The following is a 16,099-nucleotide window of genomic DNA, read 5'->3' as shown; positions in this document are numbered from 1 at the left end:
CCTCCAAAGGTGGGCCTGATGATGTCAGTTTGTGCCTCGGTTGTAGCCACATTCCCAATCAGTTTGAAGGTGTTCTGAGCCAGGGATCTGTCCCGGGCCCATGGCAGTGTTTGTAGCAATGCCAGTGGCATCACCGGATGAGCAGCAGCTATGTAATCCAGCAGTGTAAATCTAAGAAGACAAAATAAAAAGGAGGGAGGGAAGATGACCTCTTAGACATACACAGAAAAGGGCTGGAAGTCACTTTTTTTAAAATGGAGAGGGAGAAGTGGGCTGAGCTTAAAATGAAACTATCAGCAAGGCTGGAATTAAAAGAAAGGTTTAGAAATGATCTAACTTTTATTTTATTACATTACAGAAGACAAAAAAATCAATAGCTGGTAATTCAGACATAAATGAGTTATACAGGCCATTGACACAATGGACCAAACTTTATAACAACCACATCTGATGCTGTCAAGCCACAGGCTTCAGTGGCGCCAGTAATAATTATGGCCGATCACCTCTAATTCAGAGCTGCCTGGCTTGATAAAGGTGTCACTCTGAGTGGCTGCAGCATCAATATCAATTGAGGATGTCATCCAGCAGGTCAGCCTGCTGCAGAGAACTGTGTTTTTTTAATTGAATAGGGTAAACCCTTGGTTTTTCTCCTCTTCTCATTCTGTCTGTAAAAATCATATATACCTTAAACAAAAATAATTTGAATTCATGACTGAAACCACCTGAATTCAGGACTGAACTATGACTGAAGCTAATGGTGTTGATCCATAGATATATATGCTAAAGATAATTTATAACCATAAGAGCATCCTCAGGAGGAAACTTTGGTACTTTCCAGTAATCTCTGTTGCATCGCTGCTTTGATTGAGTAATGAATCCCCCCAAAAAAAACCCCAGCAAACAAACCTTTTGGTAAAGTACTGCTTGGCAATAGAAATTGCTTTTCCATAAACTCACATCATTATAAGGAAGAAAAGAAAACATATTGACTTTGATGCTTTCCTGTTGTTTTCTGAATTTTAGGGGCTGTGTCCATTGACTGTCAGAAAACTGAATTTCACTCTGAGACATGAAGTGACTTTGTAAAATATGCTGAAGTTGTTGATCTACAAAGAAAGGGGTCACTTTTAAATATCTCTCCAGTGTTTCAGGTGCTTATGTCTCTGCAGTTTGACATTGAAACTGTTAGTCTGTGGATTGCTGAGAGATGATATGTGTGCTTGGACATTTTCTATTACTATTATTAGTAATTATTATTATTATTTATTATTATTTATTATTAATAATAATTATTATTATTACTTGGGCTTTGCATTCTTTTGTGGAGCAACTGTTTTGTACTGTGTTGACTACAATTAATTCAATTAATTGTGAGTGATGACCAGTGAAAAAAATCTCTATGGGGGAGGACACAGGAGGTATTTCAGCCACGGTTCCTGTAGATATTTAACATCAGGAGGACTTAGAAACTGCAATATGATGCAGCAAAGTGCTTCGCACCACAATCACTTATGGTTGCGCACATGAAAAATTATTACAAGTTCCACTTAGAAACATTCTTTATCCTTAAAAAAAAAAAAAATCACAAATACCAGACTTGGGTGATAAACACCAGAAGGGCAGGGTAGCAATAGCAGCAGCACCGCAGTGAGTTGGTTCATAAGCTTGCAGCACTGTACGGCTCGGGGCTTTGCTGGTACTTTGTAAGTAGCGGAGAAGGAAAGTGCCTTGCACCTGTACATTTGCAGGCGTACCAAGAAACAGCCCAGTAGTTATCGTTCAAAAACGCGGGGCTCGATTCCAACCCTGCGCAGCTAAAGCAGAGAAATCCCAGTCTTAACGGCATAACCTGTAAAAGCAGCGCTATTCATCCTCCCCAGACCCACACAAACACACTGCGTCCACTTCACGGCTTCTCCGCTGCCCTCCTTGTCTCCCGCTCGATCTCCTTTCCCAATCGCTGGATCTTCCTGAAGTCCATGCGGGAGCGAGCGCGTTTGTGTGTAATATCTTCTGATCAGCCCAGTCAATCATGTCAGCCCCGTCCCTGGGTTTTCCTGTGATCCGGCGGGCAGCTGCGCAGGCCCTTCAGAGGCGGCACTGTTTCTTTCTCTGTTTACTCGTTTCCAATGGCAATTGCACCACCGAGTCTCAGTACGTCTGGAACTTGGCCTGGGGCTGTTTTGGTTACATTGAAGTTTTTGCTTCAGCTCTGCCAGATTTAAATGGTGACTTCACCAGCACTGAGCTAAAAAGGAGAAAAGGGGAGGAGGGAGGTAGTGTAGCGAGCGGAGCGAGCGAGGGAGAGGGCCAGAGCATTACATCATCATTTGGACGGGAATCAAATGGGAAGGATATGACTCACTCGGGCTAGTTAAGCTTTGGCTCAAGTTCTACATACACTCATTCCAGGGCTCTCATGTTCTGCACCTCAGCAGGGAATTCAGGCTCAGTGATGTCCATGAGGTTTGTTTTTAATTTTCTTTTCCTTTTCTGATTTCTATATACTTTTTTCTCCCCCTCGCCTTCCTCCTCCTCTCCTCCTCCCCTCCCTAGTCCCCCTTTCCCACTCTCTTTTCCACTTCGACAGAGTTTGTTTTCTGGTGCGTGTAACCTCGACTCTTAGCAGCAGAAGCTGGGTTTTCGACCAAACCAAATCCAAACAAAGAGCACAGCAAACTTGAGAGAAGTTTGGTGGTTTGTTGTGTTTTGGTTTTTTTCCCCCCATCATTGTGTTGCTCCTAATCGGAGGAGACAGGGAGAGAGTTAAAATGCAGGAACCAATCGCTTGGACGGTGATGTAATGCTGGAACTGCAGGGTTGTTAAGTAATGTGAGAGGAAGGGGGTCAGGGTTGCAAAGCATTTACCTGCTGTCAAGGGGCTTTAAGTTTATTATCAATTGCAGTGACTGTAACTGGCTTCAGACTGCACTCTCTAATTATTCACAGACTCCCCTTTTTTATCTTTTATTATTAAAAGTAAAACTATATTACGGTATTTTAAAAAATGTGATATTATCACAGCTGCAAATTATTTTCCACCAGGGTTTTTTGATATTTTTTAAATGGCTTGAAACTGGGTGTCTCTTTCACAAAAAGCCCAGAGAAGGCAAAAAAAGAGAAAGGCAAAAGCAAAAAGGGGTGGTTCTTCCAGTGTAGCTGGCGAATTTGAAACTGTATGAAGAGAGTGGTTCAGCCTCTGCCTAGCAGAGTGAGTAAAAGCTCCTACTGTTGGAAATCCGCTGTAGAAAATAAAATATTTAAGGGAGGCAGTCTGCAGAGCTCATCCCGAGGAGCCTCGGCATTTCATCCCTAACACTTGTCAGCAGTGTTCAGATCCTTAGCTCACCCTGGGCTCGTTGCTTGTTTGATGGGCTGCTCTCTTGCCATTGCTGGGACCGCTGAGGTCCCAACCCTGCACGGCAGATCCCCTCCTGTCCTGGTTCTGATCTCCAGAACTACCTGGGAGTTGGGGCATCTGCCCACGTGGGCTTCCTTGGCAGGACAGAGCACTGTGCTTGCCTTATTAAATCTGTCTGTCTCCCTACAGACCTTTTAGTCTTTTTTTCCACGTAGCTGACAGCCTCTGGGGAGGGGAGGTAAAAAAGGTACCTCTTCCCCAAGTTCACTGTGAGTACGTTACTCTTAGGGTGGGCCACACAGAGTTTAAGACTGACTAAGCCCCTGCGCGGGCATCGCTTGTGTTTAGATGTGGGATGAATGCGAGATAGCAGGTGTGTGCTGGTGTCCTCAGGATACCCGTTCTGCTCGGAGGAGCTCTGCATCAGGTTTCTGCGTCAAGAGCTGTCTGCTCTTAAGAAGCTGCTCTTGGAAGTGTTACCTTCAGGGAATTTCTATCTCAGGGTGAAGCACTGGTGCCCACTGGATCAGCAGTGGACTAAAGATTTGCTCGGCTAACTAAAGATAGCCTTAAACACACTCTTGAAGGTTTGGTCATATTTTTACAACCTGTATTGGGGCCTGAGTGAGCAAAATACCAAATAGTGTTGTTCTGCGGTGATGGCAAAACCTCCTCATCTCAGTCTGAACAAGGCAAGAGCCCCTGACCAGCTCCTGCCCTTCCTTCCCTCAGGTAGGGAGGGAAAGCCATCTTGTGTCTAGCTGTTACGTCCCCGCACTTTACTCGCAAGTTTTCCTAAATGCCCTGATTTCCAAGCTCCTCAGACAACTGCTCAAGCACAAACAATTGCTCATGTGCCAAACTTTTATCATTTGAGAGCCTAACGTAAGGCCGCACCCGGCTCTGGCCCACGTTGCAGTGCAGATATACCATATGGATTAGATTGCGCAGTGCTCTGTTGAGGATGTGTGGGTTGTGGAGGGAGCTGTGCTGCTGCAGGAGTTCCCGTAGGATTTCTGACTCATATTTTCTCCTAGAAATGTTGGGAAGTGTAGCTCCACGGACCATCAGAGTAAAGCAGAGTAGATTCTTCCCTTTGCCTGCCCGCTTCAGATGCTGGGGTGGACTTGTCTTCACTCTTTCCTTTCCTGCTTTTTCTGGCTGGAGACTTTGTGCAGGAAAAGACTGTCAGTGTTGTCCTAGGACAGTGTCTAGCCATGTTGGCAAGATACTGGGCAGAGGATGACAGACTGTCACGCTCCATCTTTGCCTAGGTAGCAATGCGTCCTTGCAGTTTCTCTTATAAAAACACATAAAATATGCTGTGCAGTGTGGCCTGGAAGTCTTTTGGCATTGGGATGCATTCCACAGGGGATCGGAGTCTCCCTTGTCTGGTACTAGCTATTAACTGGGAGCTATTACCTAGCTATTAGCTGGCTGGGAGGGCAGCAGAGGAGAACATCTTGGTGCTTTAGTCAGTTTGGACTGATGGATGACCTTGCCTTGTGCTCATGGCTTTCACAAAGCAACTTCAGCGTCTCCACCCTACTGATTCGTGCTTGGTGAAGTTAGGGAGAGGGTGTGAAGATGTAAATCCTTCTTCACTTCCAGAAGTGCATTACAACTCTAAGATAAAATTTACTTCTGACACTTAACTGATTTCAACACAGCACCACAGGGAAAAAAAAGTTTTAAAGACTTCTTTCAAAAAGTTGCAGTTGTAAACGCCATGTGCATACATAAGTGTGTGTATGTATGTATGTATAGTTCCTGTTGAAGCAACAAAGCAAACAATTAATGAGGTATAACTGTCCTGATGAGAGCCAGACACCTCTATTTGTGCCTGACAGGTGCTTTTGAAATGCACATTCATCTTGGATGACAAAAAAAATGAAAGTAGCTACCCATTTTGGATTCTTCCAGTGCTAGCTGTCCATCTTGTGCTACCTTGGAGCCAATGTGCAGGTATGTCTGTGGACTTACAGCTCCATGGTCAGAGGTCAACAGCTCTGACAGTCGGCCTCAACACATTTGAAGCCGGGCCTTCTGGCAAGAGGATTTTCTTATTGAAGGATGATATCTTCAGGGACCTAATTTTTAAACAGCAGCCAAGAGAAACGTTTAACAGCACTCTGAAAATGAGCATCAGAAGATATATTCAGAAGCACATGTAACCTGTCAAACAAACCAGAGGCCAAACACACCAGAGCTGGGAAGTGATGTTTGCACTGGAGAGCCGACCGTGCGCAGTCGGCATGTGAAGAAAGGCAATCTGCCTAGAGCAGGGCCTGGCTGGAAGAGTCCCAGTAAATTTTCCCCACCAAGATCCCGAGTAACATTTCCGCCTGCATCGCTGAATGTGTGCATTGGCAGAATAGCTGCTCTATAAGCTGTGTGATTTTAAGCCATAATTTGGTGCTCCTTAGCTGGTCTCTGCATGCACAAAAGAATTGGCTCTGCAGTTGCAGTACAAATGCAAGAGGTAAAAATCAGAGACGTTATTTTTATTTCACTGAATGTGACCCCTCTGCCCCTGGATTCCTCAATTTTCCCAGCTCTACAGTGAGACTATTTCCCTTAAACATTTCTGGAAGACTTGGCTCATATTTGTGAAGCCCGATGAAGTTTTCAGAGTTGGTGTGGCGAGTGCTGGGGTTAGAGCAGACCAGGTGTTGGGCAGAGATGGTGGTAGGGCTGGCTTCACCATACATTTTGGACGTGGGGGGGCATGAAGACCAACTTGTCTCCCACACTTGGGTGAGGGTGCTGGGGCAGGAGTGTGCCTCCTCCGCCCTTCCCCATCTCTCTCTGCTCACCTTCCCACCCTTCTTTTGCTCACCCTGCACATGCCTGGGCCGTGTTCAGCCCAAAATGTTGAGATCAGCTTTGTCGAAAATTACACTTGAGATCAAAATGTGAGTTAGGTTCTTCCAGTATGAAGTGAATGCTGGGTCTTTCTCTGCAGCTATAGATAAACCAGATATGAAGGTAATTACATCTCATTCCTATCTGACTCTCTTATTTGCCATAATCTCTTTTAATCCCTTTGATACTCGTCATAATAATGTTAATCTTAATGAACTCATTTGGTATTAATGCGGATGTGATTTGTAAGTTCAGAGCAGGCTTGCCATCCTTGTTTAGTGTTCATTAATATCCACTTAACTGTGTTTACGCTCTCTTTCTCCTGCAAATGGACTTGCGTATCTCTGTCTTCCACCTGACTGATGTGGCAATTCCTGTAGTGGGACTTTCTTTCCATGCTCACGTTTGTATTTCCTTTCTATTCCTCTTCCTACTTACATGATCCCAGAGAAAGGAGCTGATGGAAACACTGCGTCCATCTGATAGTGGCTTTCTGTAGCCCATTGCTTACTCATTTCTTCCACTTTTGACATGAAAATTGAAGGAACCCTTATCCTCTCGCTCCTCATTCATGTGGCGTTCCTCCTTAGATTGCCTCAGAGATAATACCTTACTATAGCCTTCATTTTATTGTCTCAGAGGGTGAACAAGTAGGAGACACAACCCCTAATCCTGGCAAAGAGACAAACTATTTGTTGCTTACTACCGTACTCTCCCCGAGTGCTTTGTTTATGGGTGGGGTACCTTGCCCAAACAGTTTCCAACGTGACCAGCCAATTCTAGTCAGGGAGGACTACGTTTGGATGTTGAACCTGATCCAAAGTTTATTGCAGTGAATGGGAGTGCTGCCTCGACGGGCCCTGGATAAAGTCTGTAAACCTGTCTCCTCTTTTCATTCCTTTGAGCACCCACATATTTTTCAACATCTCTAGCTTTAGGATGTGCCCTCCTGAAAGACTGTTTATTCAGCCACAGTGATCCCAGGGACTGATGAACCTTGGATACCTATTAACGGGTGGTTTCCTCTCTACGTGGGTGCTTGTGTTTGTTTTCAAATGTGGCATGGAATTTCTGTGTTGTGGTGCTTGCCATCTTCCTTCTCCACTTCCTCCAAACACAATTTTAAGGCCTTGATTGTCAAATAGCATGAATTATTTTCAGCCCCAGTGACACACATTTTGCTTTTTAGGGCTTTTGTATCCTGACAGAGCCAGGAAAGTATCATTTACTTAATGCTGTTTATTCCATCCCCACTTCCATTCTTTATTTTATGTCCTGATGTTTCCTTGCAGCATCAGCTTCCTATGTTAAAATGAGTAACGGTACTGAAAAGGTCTAACTTTTAATTTACTGAAATATTTCTGCACGTTATAATAAATGTCTTGGTAAAAACTACTAGTTGAGAGTGAGAATTGTAGTCTCTCAGATCAGCACAAGCTGTATGTGTGTGGTGGTCTTTATTTTAACATAATGTCTTTCATTCAAGAGCAAGGATGTTTTGCAAATTGCAGCCATTAGTCAAACATATTAAAGCTCTTTATTAGTATGAATACAAGATGTATTCATATAAATAACAAGGTGGAGGGTTTTACTGCAGATATCTACAGGTCTTGTGCTGCTCCGTGACCATAAAGAAGTTGGGCAATGTGTCTCAGATGGGCGCTATTTTCTGGAGATCAATAAATCTGTGCCCATTAACAGCAGCAAAATAATAACAATAAAAGTTCATTACGTTTTCTCTAAATGTCAACTAGTTATCACAAGCCCTGTCAAAAATAATACCAGTAGAATGTTTTACCACACTGGAAAAGCCCATCAGCACCAGTAATTTTATATGTCAGTTTTAACATGAGCTAGTTTTTTCCAAACTGAGTCTTAAAAACTAGAACAGAAAAAACTTACTAGACCAGATCCTCCCTTGACCTCAGTTTAAGGGCACTCAGTATCATGTAAAAAAGTTCCAGTACTGTGTTCTTTGTTGTCATTTGGTTTCCAAATTGAACTTTCCTTCACTGCAGCTAAGGATGTGAGCTGTATTTCTCTCATACTGTCACTCACAGGACTGCAGGAATTCTCATTGCTCTGGGTATGTTTTAGTTTTCTGACATACTTTGAAAAAGTGAGTTTCTTTTGTAAATTCATGTAGAAAGAAGATTGGCTGAAAAATCAAAGACTAAATTAAGGTTCAGTTTACGGATTGCCTGAACCAACAGATTCCTTGCCATTGGAATTCAATGTTGACAAATGTCTCCTGTAGCCATTCATATGAAACAGAAATGTTTTGCACAAAGTGCAGATTAATACAGAAATCTCCGTATTCGTGGATCTGTATGTGTATATTGTGTGTGTGTGTGTCTGTGCCCAATATATTTGAGGCTGCAAGCAAAATTAACTTCTGTTATTTCTAAGAAATCCTGACAGAAATAATTTATCACATGAGTAAGATTCCAAGTGGCAGTGATGTAGGTATATACATTTGAATGACAGTGTCTTTCTTATTGAAATTGAAACTGTATTAGCACCCCTCAGTTCAACCTCCCATTTCAAGTTTTTTCAGAATAAGAAATCAAATTTAGGGCAAAAATTTAAACACCAGTTAAAGGGGAACATTGCTTTGCATCAGTAAGTGTTTTGTTTGGTTTTTTACTTGCTATTCTTGCACAGTACAGAATTTTTTCCATTCAGAGCAAAACTTGATGCAGCTACTGCAATTCAGTAGATATTGTAATACTGTAATATGTTGAATGAACAAACAATTCCCTTTTAGTAATTAATTTAGCCATTTTTTTAGTTTAGTTTAAACTATTTTGACAAGACTTTGTAGTGCTCTATGAAGGAGCTGCAGCATACATCAGGAAAAGTACAAAACCTTACCAGAAACATTAATGAAAATAGGAGAAAATAAATGTACATTGCAGGAAAAAAAAGTATAGATTTAGTTGGAAAATCATAGATTTATAAAGATCTGTTTAAAATGTGAAATGTGGTTGATTGAAAAGTTCCCAACAAGGTTCAATAATTGTTAAAATTTGAGCTTTTGACAAATAACAATTGTTTCAAGGGAAATTGGGAGTTGTCTCAAGAGAAAATGCTTTCCCTTCCAAATTGGTAATTGTTTTTGCTGAGAAGTATTTCTTTTTGTTATTTTTAAAAGGTCTTGAAAAAGAATAACACTTTCTCACTAGCTGTACACTGAAAGATGATTAAGCTTTGTATAGTTTATTTGTTGTTTGATGGCCAGTGTCTCTTCTAAATGGTTCTGTTACTTCTGATTCATTTCTGTGGGAAAATGCCCAGAAAGCGTGAAGAGTAGCAAATGATAAAACGGGCAGTAACACTCTGGCAATGATCACACGCGTTACATTCCAGAGTTTTAAACTTTGGTCTCACCTGGTGCCCGGGACTTGTTCTTGACTGATAGCACAGCTAGCAGCAGCGCTATCTAATGTCTCTTTTTTTCCCCTTTAAAAGATAGTTCTTTATCTCGGGGAGGACTGTGTTAAAGAAGCAATGCTCCAGTAAGAAGACTTTTCAGAGTGTAGATCGGGTTGAGCTGGATGTAGGAAGGGTATGAGTCTGCGGCTTCCCCATGCAGCACTGAGCACAGGGCCGCTGGATTTTCACGGCACACCTGCCTTGGCATGTGTCTCTTGCACCCAGTAATTATCAAATAGGACAAACATTAGATATAATAATTAACGGATTGGCTCAGGGTCAGATATTTGGGGTTGCCCAAACAATCTCCAGAGGACTTAGAAAGATCTTCTCTACTGTGGGGAGAATAAAAAAATCTCTGCACCCAGCCAAAATCTTGGGCAGTTTAGGGTGAAATCTGGACTGTTGCAGAAGTCCAAGCAAATGGGCACCCCGAAACTGCGCACATGTTCCTGAGTGGGCCTGCAAAGACTTACGGCACTGCAGCAGAGGAAGGTGGGTGAGTTGCACGGAGGACAGATGTCATTACTGCCATCTTCCCTAGGTTGAAGGGAGAGAGTATCAGGAGAAGCAGAGAGCAGGAGAACTTGGTGTATTTAGCCTGGGAAGAGATGGCTAACGGGGGACCTAATTGCAGCCTTCGGCTACTTATAGGGTAGTTACAGAGGAGGCAGGGTCTACCCCACTTTGCAGCGTAGAGACAAAAGACAACAGTCACAAGTTTCAGCGAAAGAAATTCCCATGGGACCTAAAGACAGAAAGGCTCTCGCAGGAGGAGCGTGGCACGGGAGAGCAACGGGCTGCAGAGAGGTGCTGCAGTCTCCGCTGCTGGAGATTTTCACGCTTTGTCTAGAAAAGGCCCCCAGCAGCCTGCTCTGGTACTGCATTTAGTCTTGCTTGGAGCAGGAGGTTGGGCAAGGTGACCTTCAGAAGCACCTTCTGACTGAAACTGTTCTCTGGTCCTGCACCGGGCGATGATGGCAGCACCGGCTAGCTGTACAGGCTGGGGAAGCAGGAAGAATTTTGATGAGGAAAAAGCAATAAGAAAAGCAACTGGTGAGATAAGAACATAATGTCATCTCAAGCGTATCCTGTGCCTGCTTGTGTCCACTTTGTTTTGAGAAGTAAAGAACGTATACACCTCATGTAAGAGGTATAACTGTGGACTTTGAATTGCTGTTGCTGGGGAGAGAATGAATTATGTTTCAAGGCGCTTTGTTTCCTAGCTTTCCCACCACGCTCTAAGTGACGGTCACCTAAGTTTTGGGAGATGCCTGATAAACATGCAAAGATAAAGCAAGAATCCTGACAACCAGCCGTTTTTGGCTGAAACATGAGCCAAAATCAAGCCAAATATCTTTCCAGTTTATAAACGGCTGAATGAAGTCTTGTTCCCCTGCTCAACTAAGCATCTGTGTTTTCTGCTTATAGTCAAGAATTGCAGGACAATTCTAAAACGCTATGAGAAAACCCATCTCTGAGGTGATTACAGCAGGTCAGCTGTTTAAAGTACCACTTTCTTTTTCCCCTTTTTCTTTTTACAGAAATAGGGGAATTAAACTGTAACAAACAAAACTTCTGGGACTTTGTGGTAATTTTCAGCATGTTTTGCAAAACTAGGAAACAAACTTTGTCCATTGCCATGTGAGGGATCCATTTGCTAATATCCCTTTAATCTCAAAGGTATGTTTTACAGGAACTTAGCTAGCAAAAACTGTTCCAACTATAAAAGTAATGGCACATTAATGCTTTTTTGCAATGAACTCCCTGTATACCTTATCCTGCGTTCATATTTGTCCATTAACTAATGACTATCCACTATGCTGTCACTAATATCACATGTAAAACCGTGCTTTGCCCTTCTGCATGTTCAGTTATTTTATTATTGAAAAAATAGTAATTTATTATGGACTATGACGTAAAGACTGAGGAACAGTCACTGACCATGAGTTTTCACTGATAAAAGCCTGTGCAGTGATGCTGACTCAATCTTCTATTCGTCTTGAGCTAAAAGGCTTAGAGAAGGATATTGTTCATATTTATGAAGTTTCAAAAAGTGCAGTCCTAGATCATACAGCCTGGCTCTCACTATGCCACTGGCACGTTCTTTACTGTCATGCATTCACCTTGTTTGCATCCTCTTTTGTTGTGATCAAGACAAGCTTTGTCCTTTTAAAGTGCTGTGCCTGACACTTTGGCAAATGTCAAAGATGATTTTTGTACCACTGTCGGACTGGGAGCGAATCACTGAATCTGGACGTGTGGTAAAAACTTCCTGGCTGGAAGAGCTAATCCCCTCGGAAAGCAAAACAAAAAGTCCCATACTTTCCTGGAGAATATACTATTATTTTCCCTTTGCCTTGAAAACAGCATTCCTACCTGGTTAATTTATTAACGAACCTAATCAGTCCTTAAGTAAGATGGTTTTGAAAATATCAGTGTTAGTTCTGTTTTTCATTAATACTTCAACATTGATGTTCAGTTTCCTAACTAGCTGTTAAAATCAGTTAGGAAAAATCTAGGGGAGAAGACATAAAAGAGAGGAATGAATTGGAATATTAGGTTGTTTTTAATAGAACAGGAAATGAAGAAAACATGACAGATTTAAGGTTTCTTTTGTGCCATTTGTGTTTTTTTGTGGCAGGTGAGCTGTAACGGTAACTAGTTCTATGTCAATAACAAAGTTGTTGACTTAGTGACAGAAATAAAAAATAATAATGTAGATTAACTCAATATCACTTAATTTTTTAATTACTCTGTGCAAGTAAAAAAGAAAAAAATTCAGGTTTACAAAAAAATTAACTCTTTAAAATGAGCTAGGTAAATTTCCAAATTAATATGGCATTTCAAACTGGAACATTTAGAAATGATAAAACACTCTGTTTTTCCAAATGTCTAGTCTTCTCTACTTATGAGATTTATTAAATATAATTTATTAGTAAATTTAATACTTTTGGTAAACCTGGAAGTGCTGCTTCTGGTGGATTTTCTCTTTGACTGGGGAAAAAAAAATCCAGCTCTAGCGTTTGAGCTTGGCTGCAATTTTCTGCATAACTCACGTCTGTTAGAATCCAAGTGAATTCAATGCGATAGAGAGTACATGTAATTTGCGCATACTCTATAGATAGTTGAAGTCTCTATCGTATAACTTTGGAGTTTAAGTTGGTATCAGGAGCCTCTAGAAAAAGCTTTTTGTCCTTTCTAACGTGAGCACGATACCATTCACGCTATGAAAAGTAAGGGGGTTAGTGCAGAAAAGGCTTTTGCAACTTCATTTTTTCCAGTGTACCTTTGTCCTCACCCAGTGTGGGTTGGAGGGCCAGCAGTGCGCTGTGCTGTACTTTCGTCATCTCTGCCCATCGGTAGAGCTAGCTACGAGTTACTGTGGCTGAAGAAATCTTGCAAGGTTTGTAAGACTCGAGAATATTAAAGAAGGGCATGTAAATTCATGTAGCTAGATGCTTGCAGGATTGGAGACTAGATGTCCGTAGAAGATGATTGAAAAAACTTGTTTTCTCGCCAGTGACAAGTTAAAAATAACTCTCTGCTTTAAGCTGCCTGTAACACCATTTCCAATCTCACAAGACCTCTCGGAGAGAGCTTCTTTTCATTTCAGTGGGAACCTTGTGCGTAGTGAGCTGAAGAGTTAAATCTTCAGTTTGGTGCCTGTATTCCCTGGAGTTGCAGTGACTTACAATTTTGCCTGGTTTTTTGATGATTTGAAATACCAAAGGGAGCTGGAAGGATTTTTGTTGTCACGTAGTCCTGAGGACTGGTGGTCAGTAGGGCAGGTATGACTGGGTGCCCAAAATGTTCATTGCATTTAAAAATAATGTTTCTGTTCTGATGGGAAAATCCTCAATTATTACTTCGTCTGTTTTGTTCAGGGAAGAGTCAGAAGTTAATGAGGAAGCCCATAAAACTCCATTTTAAGGTTGCATTCTTTAAGTCATAAAATGAAGGTCCTTTGGGTGAGACAAAATGTATTAAATATTAAACACATCATTAGGGATGTCTTTTTTTAATGGACATTATCCTCAGAAAAGAACACAAATGAAAAATATGTAATCCTAAGTCTAAGAGGAAGTCTGTCAAAACCTGCCAAATTTGCAGGGGTTTTCGTATTTGGTGAGTAGCAAGGTTCATTCTGGCTGCGATGAACTTTCAATTGGTATAATTTTTATCCAGTAACGTAGAGTTCTCATTTGGTTATTTCTCTTTGCGCTGATCCTTGATATGTTGCTTAAAAAAAAAAAAAAAAAAGTCCGAACAGTTGAACCATATGTTTATATCATAGCTCCTAATGTCAAAATTTTAATTGATTTTCCCATATTCGGGGTTAGGAGGGGGCTGTATCATATTCCACGACGTCATAAAAACAAAAATATTTAAAATATGTTTCAAATAAAATGAGGGGGGCGAAGAAAAAATACTTAACTTAGAAAAGATGTGGGATTCATTAACAAAGGAAAATACTGGCCACGGACCAACGGCAAGCCAAATGTTTTGCCAGGAGTTTGCAGTTCACAGTCATCATTGCATGTCACTCTGCCTCCTGCCCCAGCCCCTCCAACCACATATGCCTTCCTTTTAAAGAGAAACCTGTCTGGTTTGAGTTGAATAAATTAATTTGGGTTTACTTAGTTTAAAAACAAAAATATAGAGGGCCCAATTTTATTTCATTATGCCCGTGGGTAAAGCAGTCCAAGGTAATTACAACCGCAGTGCTGGTTGCTCTATCTTAATTAAAGAGAGTTTTTTTGCACATAGGTTTTTGCACAACATAATAAAATAGTTTGTGGTCTGGCTAGCCTCAGTGTCACAAGAGTGTACTCACTTGAGAAATTGTCCAGCTTTTCCAAAAGCTGAGGCCCTTCCATGCAAGAGGAAGCGTGGAGCTGCTCAGCAGAGCACAGGTAGTTTACAGTCCTTCCTATTTAGTGTAAGGGCACCATCGTAAATCACACAGCAATACGTTTCATACAATCTCGTACACCAAGTGGCAAGCTTGTCAGCAGCAATGAATGTGGGCTTCAGTAAGTCTTTAAGCAATAATGTGCTCTAGAAATGTGCAACATTGGTTACACACCTGTGACCAAACTTATTTTTGCAAACTTTTTTTTCCCCCCAGTCTTCTTTGCAAGTAAATATGATTTATTCCTTAACAAATTCTTTTAAAGAAAAGGCATCAAAGACATTTAAATAAGACACTTGGGATGATGATTTAAAACCACCAAACTCAAATCCCAACAAGTATGGCTAAGATGGCCTGTTATTAGAAAAGTCAAAGGAGGCATGTTTGCTAGTTGAATAAATCAAATAGCGTTGTAAAAACACTGTCTCAGGGATGATTAAGAGTAAGTGATTTTCATTACTACATTAAGTTCTCCTTTCTGTTGTGGTGTTTTTTATATCACATCAAGCTTAGCTATTTACTTACACTGCTTGAAAAAGCCCCAGCACCTCAATTACTTACATCGTGACCCAGTGCATTGATTCAGAAAGCCAGCAACACAAGTTAGCTTTACTTAATGCTCAGGAACCTGACATGGGTCCTTTCTTTGGGTGCTCTGTCTCATGCAGGTGGTAAAAGTGACTGAATTCAGTTTTGCAAATACCGGTGGACCAGATCCCTGGCTGACTCAAGTCAGTAAAATTTCACTGCCTCCAACAAGATCCCCTCCCCACCTGGTGCAGGTGCTTTCCTTCAAGCTGCACAACTTCCCCTTTGCTTAGTTTTGGATTGTTAGATATTTAGGGCCACCCGTTGTCTTCGAACCAGATCATGGTTGTGCTACCTTGCTCATTTGTGAGGGCAAAGTTCACAAATATTTCTGAACTTTACAAGAAAGGTCTTAAGGTTGGAATAAGGAACATCCAAAGGGCCTTAGATGCTTTGCTCAGTGACCAGCGGTGGATTTTGTTTCATTCTGTTGGGGACACAATTCTCCTGTGGAGGGGCAAGCAAGTTTAGCTTCAGCTGCTTGAACTGACACAGATTCACCTGAGCTTGCATTTACGGAGGAGAAGGTGCCAACGGGCTGTGCGTTGTACCCCAAGCCAGGACTCCAGCCAAGGCGAGGGCAGCCCTCAGCTGTGTTTGGGCTGCTCTGAAGCACCGCTAGCAGTGGCTGCCCACGGGGCGAGGGGAGCTGGAACGTGGGGTGGTTGACAAAGCTGAAGTCTCTTCCAGCTGCTCTAGGCATGGCCCAGATCCTTGGCAGCGCTGGCTGTGTAGGGCTGGGAGTGTGATTATAGCCATCTATGCTTCCTAGAGGTCTTCATGCCTAGAATTAGGCATGTGTAAATGGGGAGAATTAGCCTAGAGGTGGACCAGAGAGACTTCCACCCCCCCCACACTTAAGTTCGCAACATGAAAATACTGATTTACGTTGCACTCTGTGTGGCGATACTGAAGCAACAACATCCAAATATGCT

General features: G+C 41.9%; 1 protein-coding gene across 11 annotated transcripts in view; it reads left to right on the top strand.

Annotated features, from left to right (window-relative positions):
• CREB5 (cAMP responsive element binding protein 5) overlaps window positions 1-16,099 on the top strand; it is a 261,523-nt gene that overhangs the window by 156,053 nt on the left and 89,371 nt on the right. The window contains exon 1 of one of the 11 annotated variants that reach the window (XM_075745925.1): window positions 2,339-2,466. The exons of the other annotated variants lie outside the window; for them this stretch is intronic. Within the exon in view, the coding sequence (XP_075602040.1) occupies window positions 2,420-2,466 (47 nt within the window). The 5' untranslated portion in view covers window positions 2,339-2,419. Of the gene's footprint in view, window positions 1-2,338; window positions 2,467-16,099 lie in introns of those variants that run through there. 11 annotated transcript variants of the gene reach the window in all.

Source organism: Balearica regulorum, chromosome 2 (assembly GCF_011004875.1).
Source record: "Balearica regulorum gibbericeps isolate bBalReg1 chromosome 2, bBalReg1.pri, whole genome shotgun sequence".
Classification (NCBI taxonomy): Eukaryota; Metazoa; Chordata; class Aves; order Gruiformes; family Gruidae; genus Balearica; species Balearica regulorum.
This window is presented reverse-complemented; position numbering and strand designations above follow the sequence as displayed.